Raw genomic sequence first — 14532 nt, 5'->3', positions numbered from 1 at the left:
TGACCTGTCTGGTTGCTTGGTGCCCATACCGCCCTCCCTCTTCCCCCTCGACTGGTCAACTTATTTCTTCCCCCACCAAAACAATTTCTCCTCCAAAGGGCCAAAAAAAGTCCCTTTCACATCAACCACCACCCCACCCTCCACCACCTGGGTTCACCGCTGGACCCCCTGTCTCCTAATTTCCCGCGATCTTGGTGGTTTTCAGCTCGGGTTGATTGTTCACACTTGAGCTGTCAAAATGTCGCTACTCTCCCCCGAGGTCCACTCGGCGCTCTCGCAGCTCCTGCGCGCGCTGTCCACTCCCGACAACACCATTCGTGCTCAGGCGGAGGAACAGCTGAACAATGATTGGATTCAAGGCCGTCCCGATGTCCTGCTGATGGGCCTGGCAGAGCAGATCCAGGGTGCGGAGGATGTGCTAGTAAGTGCCCTGCTTGGCTTTTCCTCGGTGGGCCCTTAAAGGACGTTGGTCCAAGACAATCGAGTCAAAGATCAGCACCCCCGGATTATAACAAGCGTTATTTTTATCCCTCCGGACTAGTGGCAGTTTAAGGAGACAAAAAGGTGGTTCGCGTTCAGGTCGCTCATTGTTGCATCTCCCCCAGACACGTTCTTTCTCCGCCGTTCTCTTCAGAAGAATCGCGACCAAGACACGAAAAGACCCCGTCACAAACGAGGCCAAAGAGCTCTTCTCGACCCTCACCGGCGAGCAGAGGTTGATCATCCGTCAGAAGCTCGTGACTTGCTTGACCAGCGAGTCCGTCACAGATACCCGCAAGAAGATCGGCGACGCCGTGGCCGAGATTGCCAGACAGTACACTGACAACGGTAGGCACCGTGAAGGACCTTGATACGTGCTGGATCTTTCCAATCTGATACATGTGGCTTAGGCGACCAATGGCCCGAACTGCTCGGCGTTCTCTTCCAGGCCAGCCAGTCCCCTGACTCCGGCCTGCGTGAGGCCGCTTTCCGCATCTTCAACACTACCCCCGGTATCATCGAGAAGCCCCACGAGGAGGCTGTTGTCGGTGTGTTCAGCAAGGGTTTCAAGGATGACGTTGTCTCAGTATGTCAAGACAGCCATACCTCAGGCTTGAGGCCCCAAGCCGTATGCTGATCGCCGTTTGTACAGGTGCGCATTGCCGCCATGGAGGCCTTCGCTTCGTTCTTCCGCTCGATCGCCAAGAAGTCCCAGCCCAAGTTCTTCTCCCTCATGCCCGATCTGCTCAACATTCTGCCTCCGTTGAAGGAGTCGTCCGAGAGCGAGGAGCTCTCCTCCGCCTTTTTGTCTCTGATCGAGTTGGCCGAGATCTGCCCCAAGATGTTCAAGACCATGTTCAACAACCTGGTTACATTCAGTATCAGTGTGATTGCCGACAAGGACCTCAGTGACCAGGTCCGCCAGAACGCTCTCGAATTGATGGCTACCTTCGCCGACTATGCGCCCTCGATGTGCAAGAAGAACTCCGAGTTCGCTCAGCAGATGGTGACCCAGTGCCTGAGCTTGATGACGGATATTGGTGTCGATGATGAAGACGCTTCTGAATGGAATGCGTCGGAGGATGTACGTTCTATTTCATTATCTTGCATGGTTATTGTTGTGCTGACGTATTACAGCTCGACTTGGAGGAAAGCGACCTCAACCACGTTGCGGGTGAACAGTGCATGGACCGTCTGGCCAACAAGCTTGGCGGCCAGATCATCCTCCCCGCGACCTTTGCCTGGATTCCTCGCATGATGTCCTCTTCTGCTTGGCGCGATCGCCATGCAGCTCTCATGGCAATCTCCGCCATCTCGGAAGGCTGCCGCGACCTGATGGTCGGCGAGTTGGACCAGGTGTTGCGACTGGTTGTTCCCGCTCTTCAGGACCCCCACCCGCGCGTGCGCTATGCTGGCTGCAACGCTCTGGGCCAGATGAGCACCGATTTCGCCGGTACTATGCAGGAGAAATACCACTCTGTGGTGCTGACCAACATCATCCCCGTGCTTAACAGCACTGAGCCCCGTGTCCAGGCGCACGCCGCCGCGGCCCTGGTCAACTTCTGCGAGGAGGCCGAGAGAAAGGTGCTGGAACCGTACCTTGCCGATCTCCTGCAGCACCTGCTGTTGTTGCTGCGCAGCACCAAGCGCTACGTGCAGGAGCAGGCCCTTTCGACTATCGCTACCATCGCCGACTCGGCTGAGAATGCCTTCGAGCAGTACTACGATACCCTGATGCCTTTGCTGTTCAACGTCTTGAAGGAGGAGCAGTCCAAGGAATACCGCCTGCTTCGCGCCAAGGCTATGGAGTGCGCCACGCTGATCGCTCTGGCTGTCGGCAAGGAGAAGATGGGTCAGGACGCGCTGAACCTGGTGCAGCTTCTGGGCAACATTCAACAGAACATTGTCGACGCCGACGACCCGCAATCGCAGTACCTTCTCCACTGCTGGGGCCGCATGTGCCGCGTCTTGGGCCAGGACTTTGTCCCTTACCTGCCTGGTGTCATGCCGCCTTTGTTGACGGTTGCCGCTGCCAAGGCTGATATTCAGCTTCTCGACGATGAGGACCAGATCGACCAGGTCGAGCAGGATGAGGGCTGGGAGCTGGTGCCTCTGAAGGGCAAGATCATCGGTATCAAGACCAGTGCACTGGAGGACAAGAACACCGCCATCGAGCTCATCACGATCTACGCACAGATTCTGGAGGCTGCGTTCGAGCCGTATGTTCTGGAGACTATGGAGAAGATTGCCGTCCCCGGCCTTGCATTCTTCTTCCACGACCCCGTGCGGGTGTCGTCTGCTAAGCTGATCCCCCAGCTCTTGAACTCGTACAAGAAGGCTCACGGCGACCAGTCGGCTGGATTTGCCGGTATCTGGAACAAGGTGGCGGAGAAGATCATTGAAGTGCTCAGCGCCGAGCCCACAGTCGACACACTGGCGGAGATGTACCAGTGCTTCTACGAGTCGGTGGAGGTGGTCGGCCAAAACTGCCTGACCCAGCAGCACATGCAGGCTTTCATTGAGTCGGCCAAGTCAACGCTGGAGGACTACCAGGTCCGCGTGAAGGCACGTCTCGAGGACCGCGCGGAGGCGGAGGAGGGCGAGGAGGACAACCTCGACTACGAATACGCGATTGAGGACGACCAGAACCTTCTCAGTGACATGAACAAGGCTTTCCACTCCATCTTCAAGAACCAGGGCACGACGTTCCTGCCGGCGTGGGAGCAGCTTATGGCCTTCTACGATGCGTTCATCACCAGCCAGGACCCCACGCAGCGGCAATGGGCCCTGTGCATCATGGACGATGTGCTCGAGTTCTGCGGACCCGAGTCGTGGAACTACAAGGACCACATCATGCAGCCCCTGGCAGCCGGCCTGCAGGACCCTAATGCGGCCAACCGCCAGGCTGCGGCGTACGGTGTGGGCGTTGCTGCCCAGAAGGGCGGTGCCGCGTGGGCCGACTTTGTGGCGGCCAGCATCCCCAGTCTATTCCAGGTGACGCAGATCAACCAGGCGCGCAGTGAGGAGCACGTGTTCGCGACGGAGAACGCATCGGCCAGTATCGCCAAGATCCTGCACTACAACGCCAGCAAGGTGCAGAACGCTCAGGAGATTGTGGCCAACTGGATCGGCACTCTCCCTATCACATTCGACGAGGAGGCTGCTCCGTACGCCTACTCCTTCCTTGCGCAGCTGATCGACCAGTAAGACCCCAATATGCTTATCAATACTTGGTGACCATACTAACTGACGTGCAATAGACAAAACCCCGTGGTGATGTCCAGCGCCGACAAGGTGTTCGGACACATTGTCCAGGCACTGGAAGCGGAGACGCTGCAGGGCCAGACAGCCGGCCGGGTGGCCAACTCGGCGAAGCAGCTGGTCGCCGCGACCGGGCTGAACGCAGAGCAGATCCTGGCGGGTGTTAACCCGGACAACCAGGCCGCCGTGCGCAGCTACTTCCAGTGAGTTGATATACACCAGTTGGGGACGGGGTTCGGTTTGGGAAATGTTCATATGCCATGAGTTGAAATGAGAATTGCAATGTGATAAGGACAACAACAACAACCACCAATAAGGATATGGGATTTTTATTATTTTTTCGACAGTTATTTTTTATATCTCTTCTATTGTTATGCTTTTATTGTTAAAGGTGTATAGCGGTTTTCATGAGAGAAGACAAGACAAGACGTGACGTAGTTGGGAGCCATAATAAGCCGAATACATACATAGTACTACATATACCATATATCTTCTTCACTCCCAGTCAATCAATCAATCCTATACTGTAGGATATATATATAGACAGAGAGAAAGAAAGTGAGAGAGAGACTAAGCAACCATCTCTAAAATCTCCAACACTTGCCCCTTCTCCTGCAACGGCACCACATTCGCCCGACACCACCGATCATGCAGACAATGTTCCGCCAGCGCCTCGAACTGATCCCGCCCCACCCCGACCGCCTGCAACGACCGCGGCAGCCCTAACTCTCTAATCACTGCGTCTAGCACATCTCCGAGATCAACTTCTGCTGCTGCTTCTGCATAATGCTTGCGCACCACCCCGGATACGCCCTCCTGCCGGAGCAGAAAATCGCGGAGTTTAGTCTGTCGGGCAGTCACATTGCTGGTACTGCTGCTGTACTTGACGTTGTATTTGCATACGGCGGGGAGGAGAATACAGCTTGTTTCGCCGTGGGGGACGCCGAGGGGGCCGAGCTATTCATCACGTAGTCGTTAGTATATAAACAGGTACCCTATTAGAAAAAGATACATAAGAAAATGAATGCGGTCATACCTGATGTCCAATCCCATGACTCGCCCCCAAAGGCAACCCGGCCGAACAAGCAGCCATAGCATCCACACTGCCCAAGGCACAATCCAACCGCGCTGCTTTCCCACCATCATTATCATCACCATCTTCTTCTCTATCTGTCCCCCCCTCCTTAGTATTCAATCTTGTACACCTCACCAACCCTGGAACCAACAACCCCAACGCATGCAACGCCAACCGATCCGTCTCCTCCGTAACCCCATCTTTACTTCCCACCCCCGAGGAAAGATACGTCTCAACGCAGTGATCCACCGCCCGGATGCCCGTCCCTAACCAGATCCGCTCGGGAGTGGTGGCAGTCAGCTCCGGGTCAAGGATGACAAGCTGCGGGCCGCGGATCGGTGCTGAGAAGGAGTATTTCCGCCGGGAAGTGTCGTGCGTGGCGCCCGCGAAGGAAGAGTATTCGCCTGCGGAGAGGGAGGTGGGGATGGAGATGATGGGGATGGAGGGGGGTTTGATGGGTGGGTTTGGAGTCGGTGGTTCGGTGGTTAACGTGAGGAGGGTGTCGGGGGTGGTGGTGTTGTTGGATATTGCCTATAGTTTGCCAGCCAGTTCTTTTGATTAGTATATGTGTTAGGATAGGTGGAGGGGGGGAGGGGGTAGGGAAGGTATATTACCAGCGCAACCACCTTCGCGGCATCTGTTAGACTCCCCCCGCCGAGGGTGATTAGGAGATCTGCTTCCGCGGCTTGGGCGTCGCGGACGACTTCTAGTACTTCGGACCAGAGCGTGTGGCTTTGCATGCCGATGCGGGTTCCTGCGATCTTGTCCGGTCCTAGGGCGCGGGTGAGACGGTCGAGGGCGTCGGTGTTGTGGGCGAGGGAGGCGGAGCAGAGGATGTAGATCTTGGAGGCGTGGAAGAGGTCGGTGATGTGGTGGGCTGCTGCGGTGGGAAAGGGGATGCCGTAGGAGAGGAGAGGTCGGGGTCGGTCGGCGAAGGCTGGGCGGAGGGTTTCTGTCATGTTGAGAGAGGGATATTGGAGGATTGTATACTGGGTAAATTGGGGGAAGGAAATGGATGTTGGTTGTGATGAGGGAATTGGAGGGACAAGAGTGACGCTTATATACAGTGTGAAGAGATTGGATGTGGGATCTGCCTGTCAGCAGACTACAAATGCCCCAATCATGGGTGATGTACTCTGGAAGTAGCTGGGATGTATACACAAGACTAGAAGATGAGGTGGAATTACTTGCTTCCCTTGAAGACCCGCGAGTATGTGGGATGTGGGGCCCAGCGGGGCGGAGCGGAGGTGATGTCATGTAGGATTTATGCAGGGATCGCTTCATGATTTCAACTTGGTTCATAGTTCAATCGATCAATCATTCATTCACTACGACGGTCCAACTCCCTAACGCCTCCAAAGCCAGCAAGATATCCTCCCGTTCGCATTAGTACATATTAAGACATCCTTCCCATCTACGCCGTCCGCTCGTCCTCGTCCACTGCCGCCCGCAATTCCCATACAATGTCGTAGCATTCGGCCAGCAACGCGTTCACGCTGCCCTGACCTTCAGGGATGTCGGTGCCCACGTAGAACTTTCCGTCCACGCGCATGTTGTCAATCGAGTTGAGCTATTGATTTGTCGTTAGCGCCTGTCAACTCTGTTTGGCGAAAGCAGCACCTACCTTCATGCTGTACGGATAGAGCTCGCGCGAGTTCGATACACCCCCTGACTCCTGTACCTCCAGTAGACATTTGCGCAGCGTCTGCAGCTGGTTGTACACTGGCAACAGCGCCTCCGACACCGGCTCTGAGGAGATCAGCAGCGCATAAATGTACCCGTAACTACGCCGGATTAGGTACAGTAATGTCTATACCCGAGTTAGTATGTACCATATATGGCGGCCGGTGCAACTTACCCTCTGCGCATGAATGTCTGCTGCGTTGCCCTCCGCATCCACAAAGTTGCCGTTCACCCGCGCCTCGTCAATCCGGTCGAGCTTGCGCTGGTAGCCGAACAGGTCCGTCTCGCGGAGCGACCAAGCCTGTGTCACAGCCAGACGGTCCAGCTGGTTGCGGATCTCGATCAATTTGTCGTACTGTTCCTTGAACCTTTCGTCGATCTTTCCTTGTCTGCGACATATCAGCACGGGATTCTATCGTGTCGCCATTCATACATACCGTTCCAGCACGATCTCCGTCCAGAGCCAACACCGTTCCAATAGCAGCTTGACGTCTTCCTGGGCACCGGAAAGCGGCACCCCTTCAGCATCCACGAATTTTCCGTCCTTCATGCCCTCCTCAATCTTCTTCAGTTGGGTCCGAAGCGCAGTGACCTCGGATGATGAAAACTACCAGTGTCAGCTTGCACACTTCCGATCGGTAAGGGTATACTACCTTGGAGCGCGTGTTTACGGCCGACGTCGAGCGTAGAATTGAGACAAGAGTCTCATGTGTAGCCGCCAGTTCCGGACCCAGCTTGGCCAGACCACTCTGCAATTTCTCCAACAACAGCTGGCATTTCTCCAGACGACTTTCGAGCAGGGTAATAAGGGCGGGGGAATAAGCTTGGCGGCATCGCTCGAGGGTATCGTTCATGTTCGCAAGGGTCTTGGTGATGGAGATCAGGTCTTTGGAACTGTAGAAGCCGGCCTCTTCCAGATGGTCGAGTAGACGCTGAACGGTTAGTAGGGGAATAGTATCGCAGAGACGGTCACGCATACCTGAACAGTCGTTGCAAGAGAGTACCTGTACCACAGCGACAACAGTTAGTATAGTTCACCTTTGACTCAGACCAGGCAGTAGAAACATACACGGCAGGAGCTTCATTGTTGCGACCAACGGTCAGGAATAGCAGTGAAATGAGTTGGAAGCAATCGTCAAGAACATAGTCCACTAGAACATCGCACAAGTTAGCATTCCTATGGTCACGATCATCCATACACAGGCCCACTCAGTGCTAACGTCGATTATGTGCCCGCCGGCGATCCTGTTCCTTGCGCGCGGCATTGAGCTTTTCTACCTCGGCGACCACCTCTTCATAGAGAGGAAGAACATCGCGAGATTTAATATATGAAGACTTGTCTTGTTTGAGCAAGATGAGAGCATCGCGAGTGCGCAACAGACGCTCAAGGATTGGCTGCTCTTTCGGGTCCAGCGGGGCGGGGACAGCGGGGGAGTCCATGCTGCTGGAGAGAGAGGGGAGGGAGGGGAGGGGAGGAGAGGGGAAGAATATAGATAACGAAGTAATGGGTTCGGGGACGCAGGTGCGGATGAAGCGGAATTGAAAGAGGTAATCGAGTTGATTCTATATCAGCGACACAACAACCAAGCCAGGTAGACAGAATCTAATAAGAGATACATCCGCATTGAAGTAAAGTCCACGGGCGGGAAAGCAACGTGAAGCCCATCAGGCGATGATGGCATTGCCAAGCTATCTGGCCCGAAGCGGGATAGCGCCAAGTCACGGGCGAGGGGTGGTAAGACTAAGCCCAAACGGGAGCAGCCCTAAGCGAGGGCTTCTGCGGTGCTCAACACACAACTTCCGTTCGGGGCAAGCGTTAGTCACTCACCGTCCGACTCCCCTTCTCGACCAGGCCGTTACAAAAAAGTCTCCCGTCCTTCTCTTCCTCTTTTTATCCCCATCCCTCTCGAGACTCCAGTCCAGTCCAACCCCCCCGTCGACCACCATGTCTACTGCCGAGCTCGCTTGCTCCTACGCCGCCCTCATCCTCGCCGATGACGGCGTCGAGGTCACCGTACGTATTGACCCTTGATTTCAACCCGGGCATTGGAATGGCAGGCAAGGATGGGAACAAGGTTCTAGGAAAGAGCAGGAAAAATAAGAAAGTGTCGCGAAAAGAGATGGGACTAGGAGATACCAAGGAATCGGAATATGCAACAAATGCCGGGTTGGAAAATTCAAGGTTATAGGATCAAAATTGGACTAATATTGGAATTTCTTCAATACAGGCCGACAAGCTCCAGACTCTCCTGTCTGCCGCCAAGGTTCAGGAGGTTGAGCCCATCTGGACTTCCATCTTCGCCAAGGTAAATTAATCCGTCCAACCTTCGCAACACATCTCAGTTTCATCATCGCATGCGATTCGCGATTCAACCCGACTATGCACCACCACCATCTGGAATCAAACACAAAGACTTACACGTCGGTTTTATCAATAGGCTCTCGAGGGCAAGGACATCAAGGAGCTCCTGACCAACGTCGGCTCCGCTGGCCCTGCCGCCCCCGCTGCTGCTGCCGGTGGCGCTGCTGCCCCCGCCGAGGCTGCCGCCGCTGAGGAGAAGAAGGAAGAAGGTACGGAACATACTACAACATACCCATTGTCATGGCGATTGCAATGGCAGGGCATCATAGGAATAGGAACATTTGGGCTAACTTCTATACAGAGAAGGAGGAGTCCGACGAGGACATGGGCTTCGGTCTTTTCGACTAAGCGTCTTCAACCGTTCGGGTTTCCTAATTTTTCCTTTTCTATCTCGTTTCCTTACTACCTCCTTTTCGCCCCCTCGCATTTCTTGTACCTGATACTACGCGACCGCACGAAGACCAAAAAGGGAAAATTAAAAGAAAGAATGAACGGACAAGGACATCCGGTGGGACTGGGCGCTCTGCTCGCATGATAGGCTCCGTCGTGAAGAAAATAAGAACCAGAAATGTGTCTCTTACGTAGTACTACTTTCTGGAGGGAAACCGCGATGCCGTTGCGATTCCGGTTTTTCCTGGGGGGGCGGAAGAGATTCGGCTTCGGCTCCTCTTGTGTCTCTGATGTTGTGTGTGCTTGTTGCTACTCTGCTATATGGCGTGTTCTTTCGAGCTTAGGTGCCCCAGCTCTCATGCAATGTCTGTCATGCGACCATGAGCAAAACCTCGTTCCCACTGTTTCCATATGTTCTGTAGATCTAGATGTAGTAGACACCAGTAGTTCGTATGGTTATAGTATACTATAGTACTATATATACTATACTCCGCCTGCCCTGTGCACCAACTAACTTCCCCATACAACAAATATCCCGCCAATCGATGTACATCAACATCAGCAAATCAATATCCATATCGATAACAACAACAGCAATACCCACTCCGCAATGCAAGATCAAGATCGAGATAAAGAACTTTTAGACACCGCCAGCCCATACAGGTACAACCAACCAATAATACAACCCCAGACAATAAAGTACTAGCTAGACACGCTAAACCATCAGCAGCATAGAACCAAGACAACCTTAGAAACAGCACACAAACACACAACACAAAATTAATGTGCAACAGACGCGCTAAACAGCAGCCGTGTCCTGGTCGCGTGTCGCGTAGAGTCGGAACTGCACGAAGATGGTCACGTCTTCGACCATGGTGCCGAGCGAGCCAATCAGCCATGGGACATTGGTCACAATATAGTTCCTTTCTGTGGAGTGGCAGATGATCTATAAAAAAGGTTTTTATTAGTCTGGGTTTATGTGAATCATGAGAATTGTGATAAATTGGTAGACTTACGCCGGCGCCGTAGGTGAGGTTTCCCATAAGAGAGAGGATGAAGAACAGTAGCGAGAGTCCTATACTCATATGTTAGCTCCAACCACATCACCTCTCTCAGAAAGAGATATACATACCCTCACACGACTTATCGCAGTAGTTCTTATAGATCTGTGGAAGTCGCGCCCTATATTCCAGTTAGCACCAGCACCATCAGCCTCCCCAATAGAGCATAATAAACAAACATACCCAAGATAACAAATTGCACTAATATACCCCAACACCATTGCCCCAGGCGCCATATCCACGCCACCCAGCCCCTCCTCCACTGGCGCAGGCTTCCACACGCCCGTCCGCCAGGCAACTGTCCACCCTGCCATTCCAATAACGCAGATGCCCAGCACACTGCTAAAATTCTTCACCCACGCCTTGCGCCCCACATCATTCTCCTCGACAATCTTAGCCAGCATGTCATCACTGCTGCTTTCCGCGCGGCGCGTCGAGTTCCTAGGGTTGTCTAGAGTTTCGCCTGTCTGCGCATACGCATCAGTGAACCGCCGGCCCAGGAGCGGTGTCGTCGGATCGGGCGTGCTTGGCTCGAACACGGAAGAGGAAGTGCGGCGGCGGGGGCGCGGCTGTCGCGAGTTCCGCGCCTTATAGTAGAGACATTGTCCGATGAGGACCCCGTCCGCGATGCAGAAGTACACGGCGATGGCGACAATCACGGGCACGAGACCTGCCCAGGCGCCTCCGATTAGGTTGGTGATGTCGCCGAGGAACCAGACGAAGAGGAAGAGGAGGGAAATAGCTTCGGCGTTGCCGTTGCGGTAATTTTCGATTAGTTGGGGGACCTAGGAGCTTGTTAGTATGGTTTGTATATGGAATGGAGGGATAAAGATTTAGAGGGCTTACAAGGAGAAAGATCCAGCAGGTGAGTGATATCGAACCCAGCAAGCCAGAGGCTGCTTCGCGAGAAGTGAGAGGGACAGAGTCGGCATTGGTAGCTGTCCAGAGAGCCGCCATCTTGGTTTGAGGTACTGGGGGCAGTGAGGTGCAAGAGTTGTTGCTAGAGTTTGGAGGGAAACTCTTGCGGACTGCTCGACTCAATCAATGACGGGCAGAGATAAGGAACCCTCCTATGATAGCGGTTTTATTGAGAAAATCCCTTGCCGTCCGGGCGCATGGGGTCGCGATAAGAGCGGATAGTGAAAAATGAAGGGTCAGCTGCTCAATTCGGAGGAATCCGGTGGTTGAAGAAATTTTCCTGGAATGTGTAGGAGGGAAGCACGAAGGAATGAAGCTATTAGTTAAAATGGCGACAATTGAGTCACTTGGGGACTGAATAGATTGGCGCATGGTTGCGGGTGGAGCCGGTCAGGAATGCTTTTGACTAAGCTGTCTGTGTTAGCAGTGTCATTCTTTCAGCTTCATCCTATCGCTTATCAGCTTGTCAAGTTCCCCCATGATAATTATCATTGCTTTGGATGTGGGTAGAAATCTTTTGGGGTACATGTAGGTGAGTATTTCTATAACTGGAATGGATGCATCTAAGCCGCATAGCCGTTGGTAACGTCGTATTGTGCAGGGGTCCCTTGCAAAGCAGGCCATATAGTACTACTGCTACTAGTATTTTTAAATATACACTTTGTTTTACTGGGTCGCGATAGCAGCAACATCACGATCGATAAAATACAGTTACAGTAGATCAAGTTATCTGTCTCTAAGTAATTAATATCTTGTGATATTGAGAAATTTTGATCGACAACCATCTATATTCTAACTGGTCTACTAAGCCCATCTGAATGCCCATGCAGCAAATACTTTTCCTAAATGTTGTATAGGTTACACGCGATAATTCACCCTGGGTATCAAGCTTCTTCCTCGTCGTACTGAAGTAGCTGGAGCTCGTCCTCCAGCATGGAAACCACCATGTCTCCCATCGCCTCCCGAATTGGTCCATGCAGCAAGCGCTCGCGCTCCGACTCTGGCTGAACCAATTCCAAGCCATCCACATACTCCGTCAGTGGGGAATAGTCAAGTACTTCGCCCCAGTTTCCCCGATCAACTCCATACTGTTGGAGAAATGCTTCCAGCGTGTGCATCCCGTCGTTCAACAGCCACTGTTCGAGAACGGGTTGCTGATCGGCGCTGGGGTGGGCCGGCGCACGGGTGTCCTCAGCTTCGGTCTCCGATGGAACGTCATCTTCGTGTACTTCCTCTCCATCACGCTGGAACCTAGGGAAATGAATAGCTCCGTTGTTCAGCTGATCAAGCAGGTCTCGCAGCCATTGTGGCCGCCCTACATCTGGTACCTGCGACAAGTAGGATGGCGTGGGGTCGGACTGCTGACGATAGGCTTCCGACTCGTATGGGGGAAGGGGATCGGATGCGGAGAGGCGTCCAGCGACGAAGCGGTTGGGCAGGTGCGTCGTGACCCGAGGGATATCGGACAGTACGACATGGCGTGCGATATCCAGCGAGATCTCCGGCGGTTCAACGGGCTCTTCTTCGTCAGGAAGCGTGTCGGCCACTTCTACGATCAGAGAAACCGCTTCGGGAGTGTTCCAGAGGTCCTTGGCACGGCTAATATAGAGTTCGGTAAAGAGTTCATGGGCGTCCGTGGGTGGCATCTTGCCCCAGATCCTCTTGGGCATGGGCTGGATGTCGAGCTCTTGCGCCATCTTGCAGAACACCCACGGGTAGCGCGACATGGCTCGACGCAGCTGCTCGCGGCATTCCTTCGGTTTATTAAGTCGTAGATAGGCCAGCGCAAGCGAGCACTGGATGTTGGGAAGGGCGTCCCACTCCTTGCTCAGACGTGTCTGTGTGCACAGATCCACGAAATGGGCGTATTCTCGGCCTCGCAGGGCCAGGTGATCGATAAGAAGCCGGATGCAGTATGGGTCAGTCTCATTGAGACTCAACAGTAGTTTCGCCCACTCATACGCCGTCCGCCAAGTACCCTTCATACCCAGATTAGCAATGTACCTCCAGCCAACCAGCCACAGCTCGCGGTTTTCCATATGCACAAAGTCAAGTTTTGCCTGGCCTTGCTTAACGAGGTTGCTGAAAGACGAATGAGCTGAACGACCGATATTGAATAGTGCGCGCTCGAGTAGGTCAGCCGAGACCGCATGATCTCCCTGATGCTTTGCTATTTCAGACACCTGTAGGAGGGTAGAGATGTGGTATGGATTGTATTGTAGGAGGTGGATCATTCTTTGGGGATCCATTGACTCCACGCACATATCGAACTGTCTCTGCACGTCCGTATATGAAGAATTGTGCACAATCTTGTACATAGTGGAGCCATTTTGGAGCTTTTCGACCAGCTCCATTCCAAGGCCACCACTGGGAGACCGAGGCCACTCATCCCTGCCCTGCATGAGAACATTCCGCCGCTGCGTCACGCCTGCCAGACTCTGACCCCTACTGGCAGGACTATACCGACCTGTCAATGCCTGTCCTAAATCAAGCGTCTCCCGACCTCTATCTCTCCTGCGACCCGATCCAGTATCTTGATCGAAGTTTTCCAACACGACATTTCCAAATAATTTGCGCATCTCGTTCGTCGCATTCAGGCATCTAGGATCAATGGCAAGAAGTGCTTCCGGTGTTTTCGGGAATCCAGCATCGCGGTCTTCTGCGGCGGCTGAACCACCGGAGTGTGCGGGGTGTTTAGGGTTGACGGCCAAGTCTTTCAGCGCTTTGTCGATATCATCCAGTCCTGTAGCCTCAGGAGAAGCAGCACCAGCCCCCGATTTAGCCACCGCCTTCTTCTTTTTCTTGTTCTTTTTATTTTTCTTTCCCGGGGCTGTGGGCTTGGGTGCAGGTGCAGGTGCAGGAACCTCCTCCTTAGGTTGAGTCACTGGCTCAGGTTCCTCGATTTCGGCTTCAATCTCGGACTCCTGCTCATCTTCTTCGTCGTCATCAACTAAGTTCAACAAATCGAATGCATTGAGCTTCGGCTTTGACGGCCGGACCACTGGCTCTTCATCGCTCGAGTCATCATTCTCTTGTTCGAGTTGTGCCAGCTGCAGCTCTTGTTCGCGCTGCTTCTGCAGCTTGCGGAGCGCACGGGAGGACATTCAGGAGTCGACAATATATTCGAATCTGTAGAAGTAGTCGAGAGTGATCTGATATCACTAGGCGCAATGGGCCACACACGCAGACAGCGACGCGGAAAAGATATTGACAGGAAAGCCTAAGAGCCAAAGAACAAAAGAATATGATTGAATCGGGCAGTCCCGCGGGGAATGACGACACGGCCGAGACAGGCTTAGCGG

The 14532-nt window shown here is 53.6% G+C and overlaps 6 protein-coding genes across 6 annotated transcripts; 2 read left to right on the top strand and 4 right to left on the bottom strand.

Moving 5' to 3' along the window:
• Positions 1-238: 238 nt before the first annotated feature.
• On the top strand, positions 239-3948 carry AtWU_00085 (nuclear import receptor PSE1; the record flags this gene model as incomplete). The annotated part of the gene is made up of 6 exons (XM_035495201.1): positions 239-421; positions 606-828; positions 891-1066; positions 1133-1564; positions 1618-3683; positions 3741-3948. 6 exons carry the CDS (start codon positions 239-241, stop codon positions 3946-3948), a joined length of 3288 nt encoding a protein of 1095 aa, XP_035351094.1.
• A 363-nt stretch (positions 3949-4311) lies between these two features.
• On the bottom strand, positions 4312-5775 carry AtWU_00084 (iron-containing alcohol dehydrogenase; the record flags this gene model as incomplete). Its single annotated transcript, XM_035495200.1, has 3 exons — positions 4312-4698; positions 4778-5347; positions 5431-5775. 3 exons carry the CDS (start codon positions 5773-5775, stop codon positions 4312-4314), a joined length of 1302 nt encoding a protein of 433 aa, XP_035351093.1.
• A 455-nt stretch (positions 5776-6230) lies between these two features.
• Positions 6231-7939, bottom strand: AtWU_00083 (uncharacterized protein; the record flags this gene model as incomplete). The annotated part of the gene is made up of 8 exons (XM_035495199.1): positions 6231-6386; positions 6441-6626; positions 6675-6888; positions 6937-7106; positions 7153-7431; positions 7479-7503; positions 7569-7650; positions 7720-7939. The coding sequence occupies 8 exons, from the start codon at positions 7937-7939 to the stop codon at positions 6231-6233; spliced, it is 1332 nt and encodes a 443-aa protein (XP_035351092.1).
• A 505-nt stretch (positions 7940-8444) lies between these two features.
• rpp1 (ribosomal protein P1) lies at positions 8445-9209 on the top strand (the record flags this gene model as incomplete). Its single annotated transcript, XM_035495198.1, has 4 exons — positions 8445-8513; positions 8728-8805; positions 8938-9070; positions 9163-9209. 4 exons carry the CDS (start codon positions 8445-8447, stop codon positions 9207-9209), a joined length of 327 nt encoding a protein of 108 aa, XP_035351091.1.
• An 841-nt stretch (positions 9210-10050) lies between these two features.
• On the bottom strand, positions 10051-11269 carry AtWU_00081 (vacuolar membrane PQ loop repeat protein; the record flags this gene model as incomplete). The annotated part of the gene is made up of 5 exons (XM_035495197.1): positions 10051-10197; positions 10268-10326; positions 10384-10433; positions 10496-11097; positions 11159-11269. The coding sequence occupies 5 exons, from the start codon at positions 11267-11269 to the stop codon at positions 10051-10053; spliced, it is 969 nt and encodes a 322-aa protein (XP_035351090.1).
• Positions 11270-12114: 845 nt separating this feature from the next.
• AtWU_00080 (transcriptional repressor TCF25 family protein) lies at positions 12115-14334 on the bottom strand (the record flags this gene model as incomplete). Its single annotated transcript, XM_035495196.1, has 1 exon — positions 12115-14334. One exon carries the CDS (start codon positions 14332-14334, stop codon positions 12115-12117), a length of 2220 nt encoding a protein of 739 aa, XP_035351089.1.
• Positions 14335-14532: the final 198 nt, after the last annotated feature.

Source organism: Aspergillus tubingensis, assembly GCF_013340325.1.
Source record: "Aspergillus tubingensis WU-2223L DNA, scaffold_1, whole genome shotgun sequence".
Classification (NCBI taxonomy): Eukaryota; Fungi; Ascomycota; class Eurotiomycetes; order Eurotiales; family Aspergillaceae; genus Aspergillus; species Aspergillus tubingensis.
Note: the sequence above shows the minus strand (reverse complement) of the source record. Positions and strands in the feature narration are given on the sequence as shown.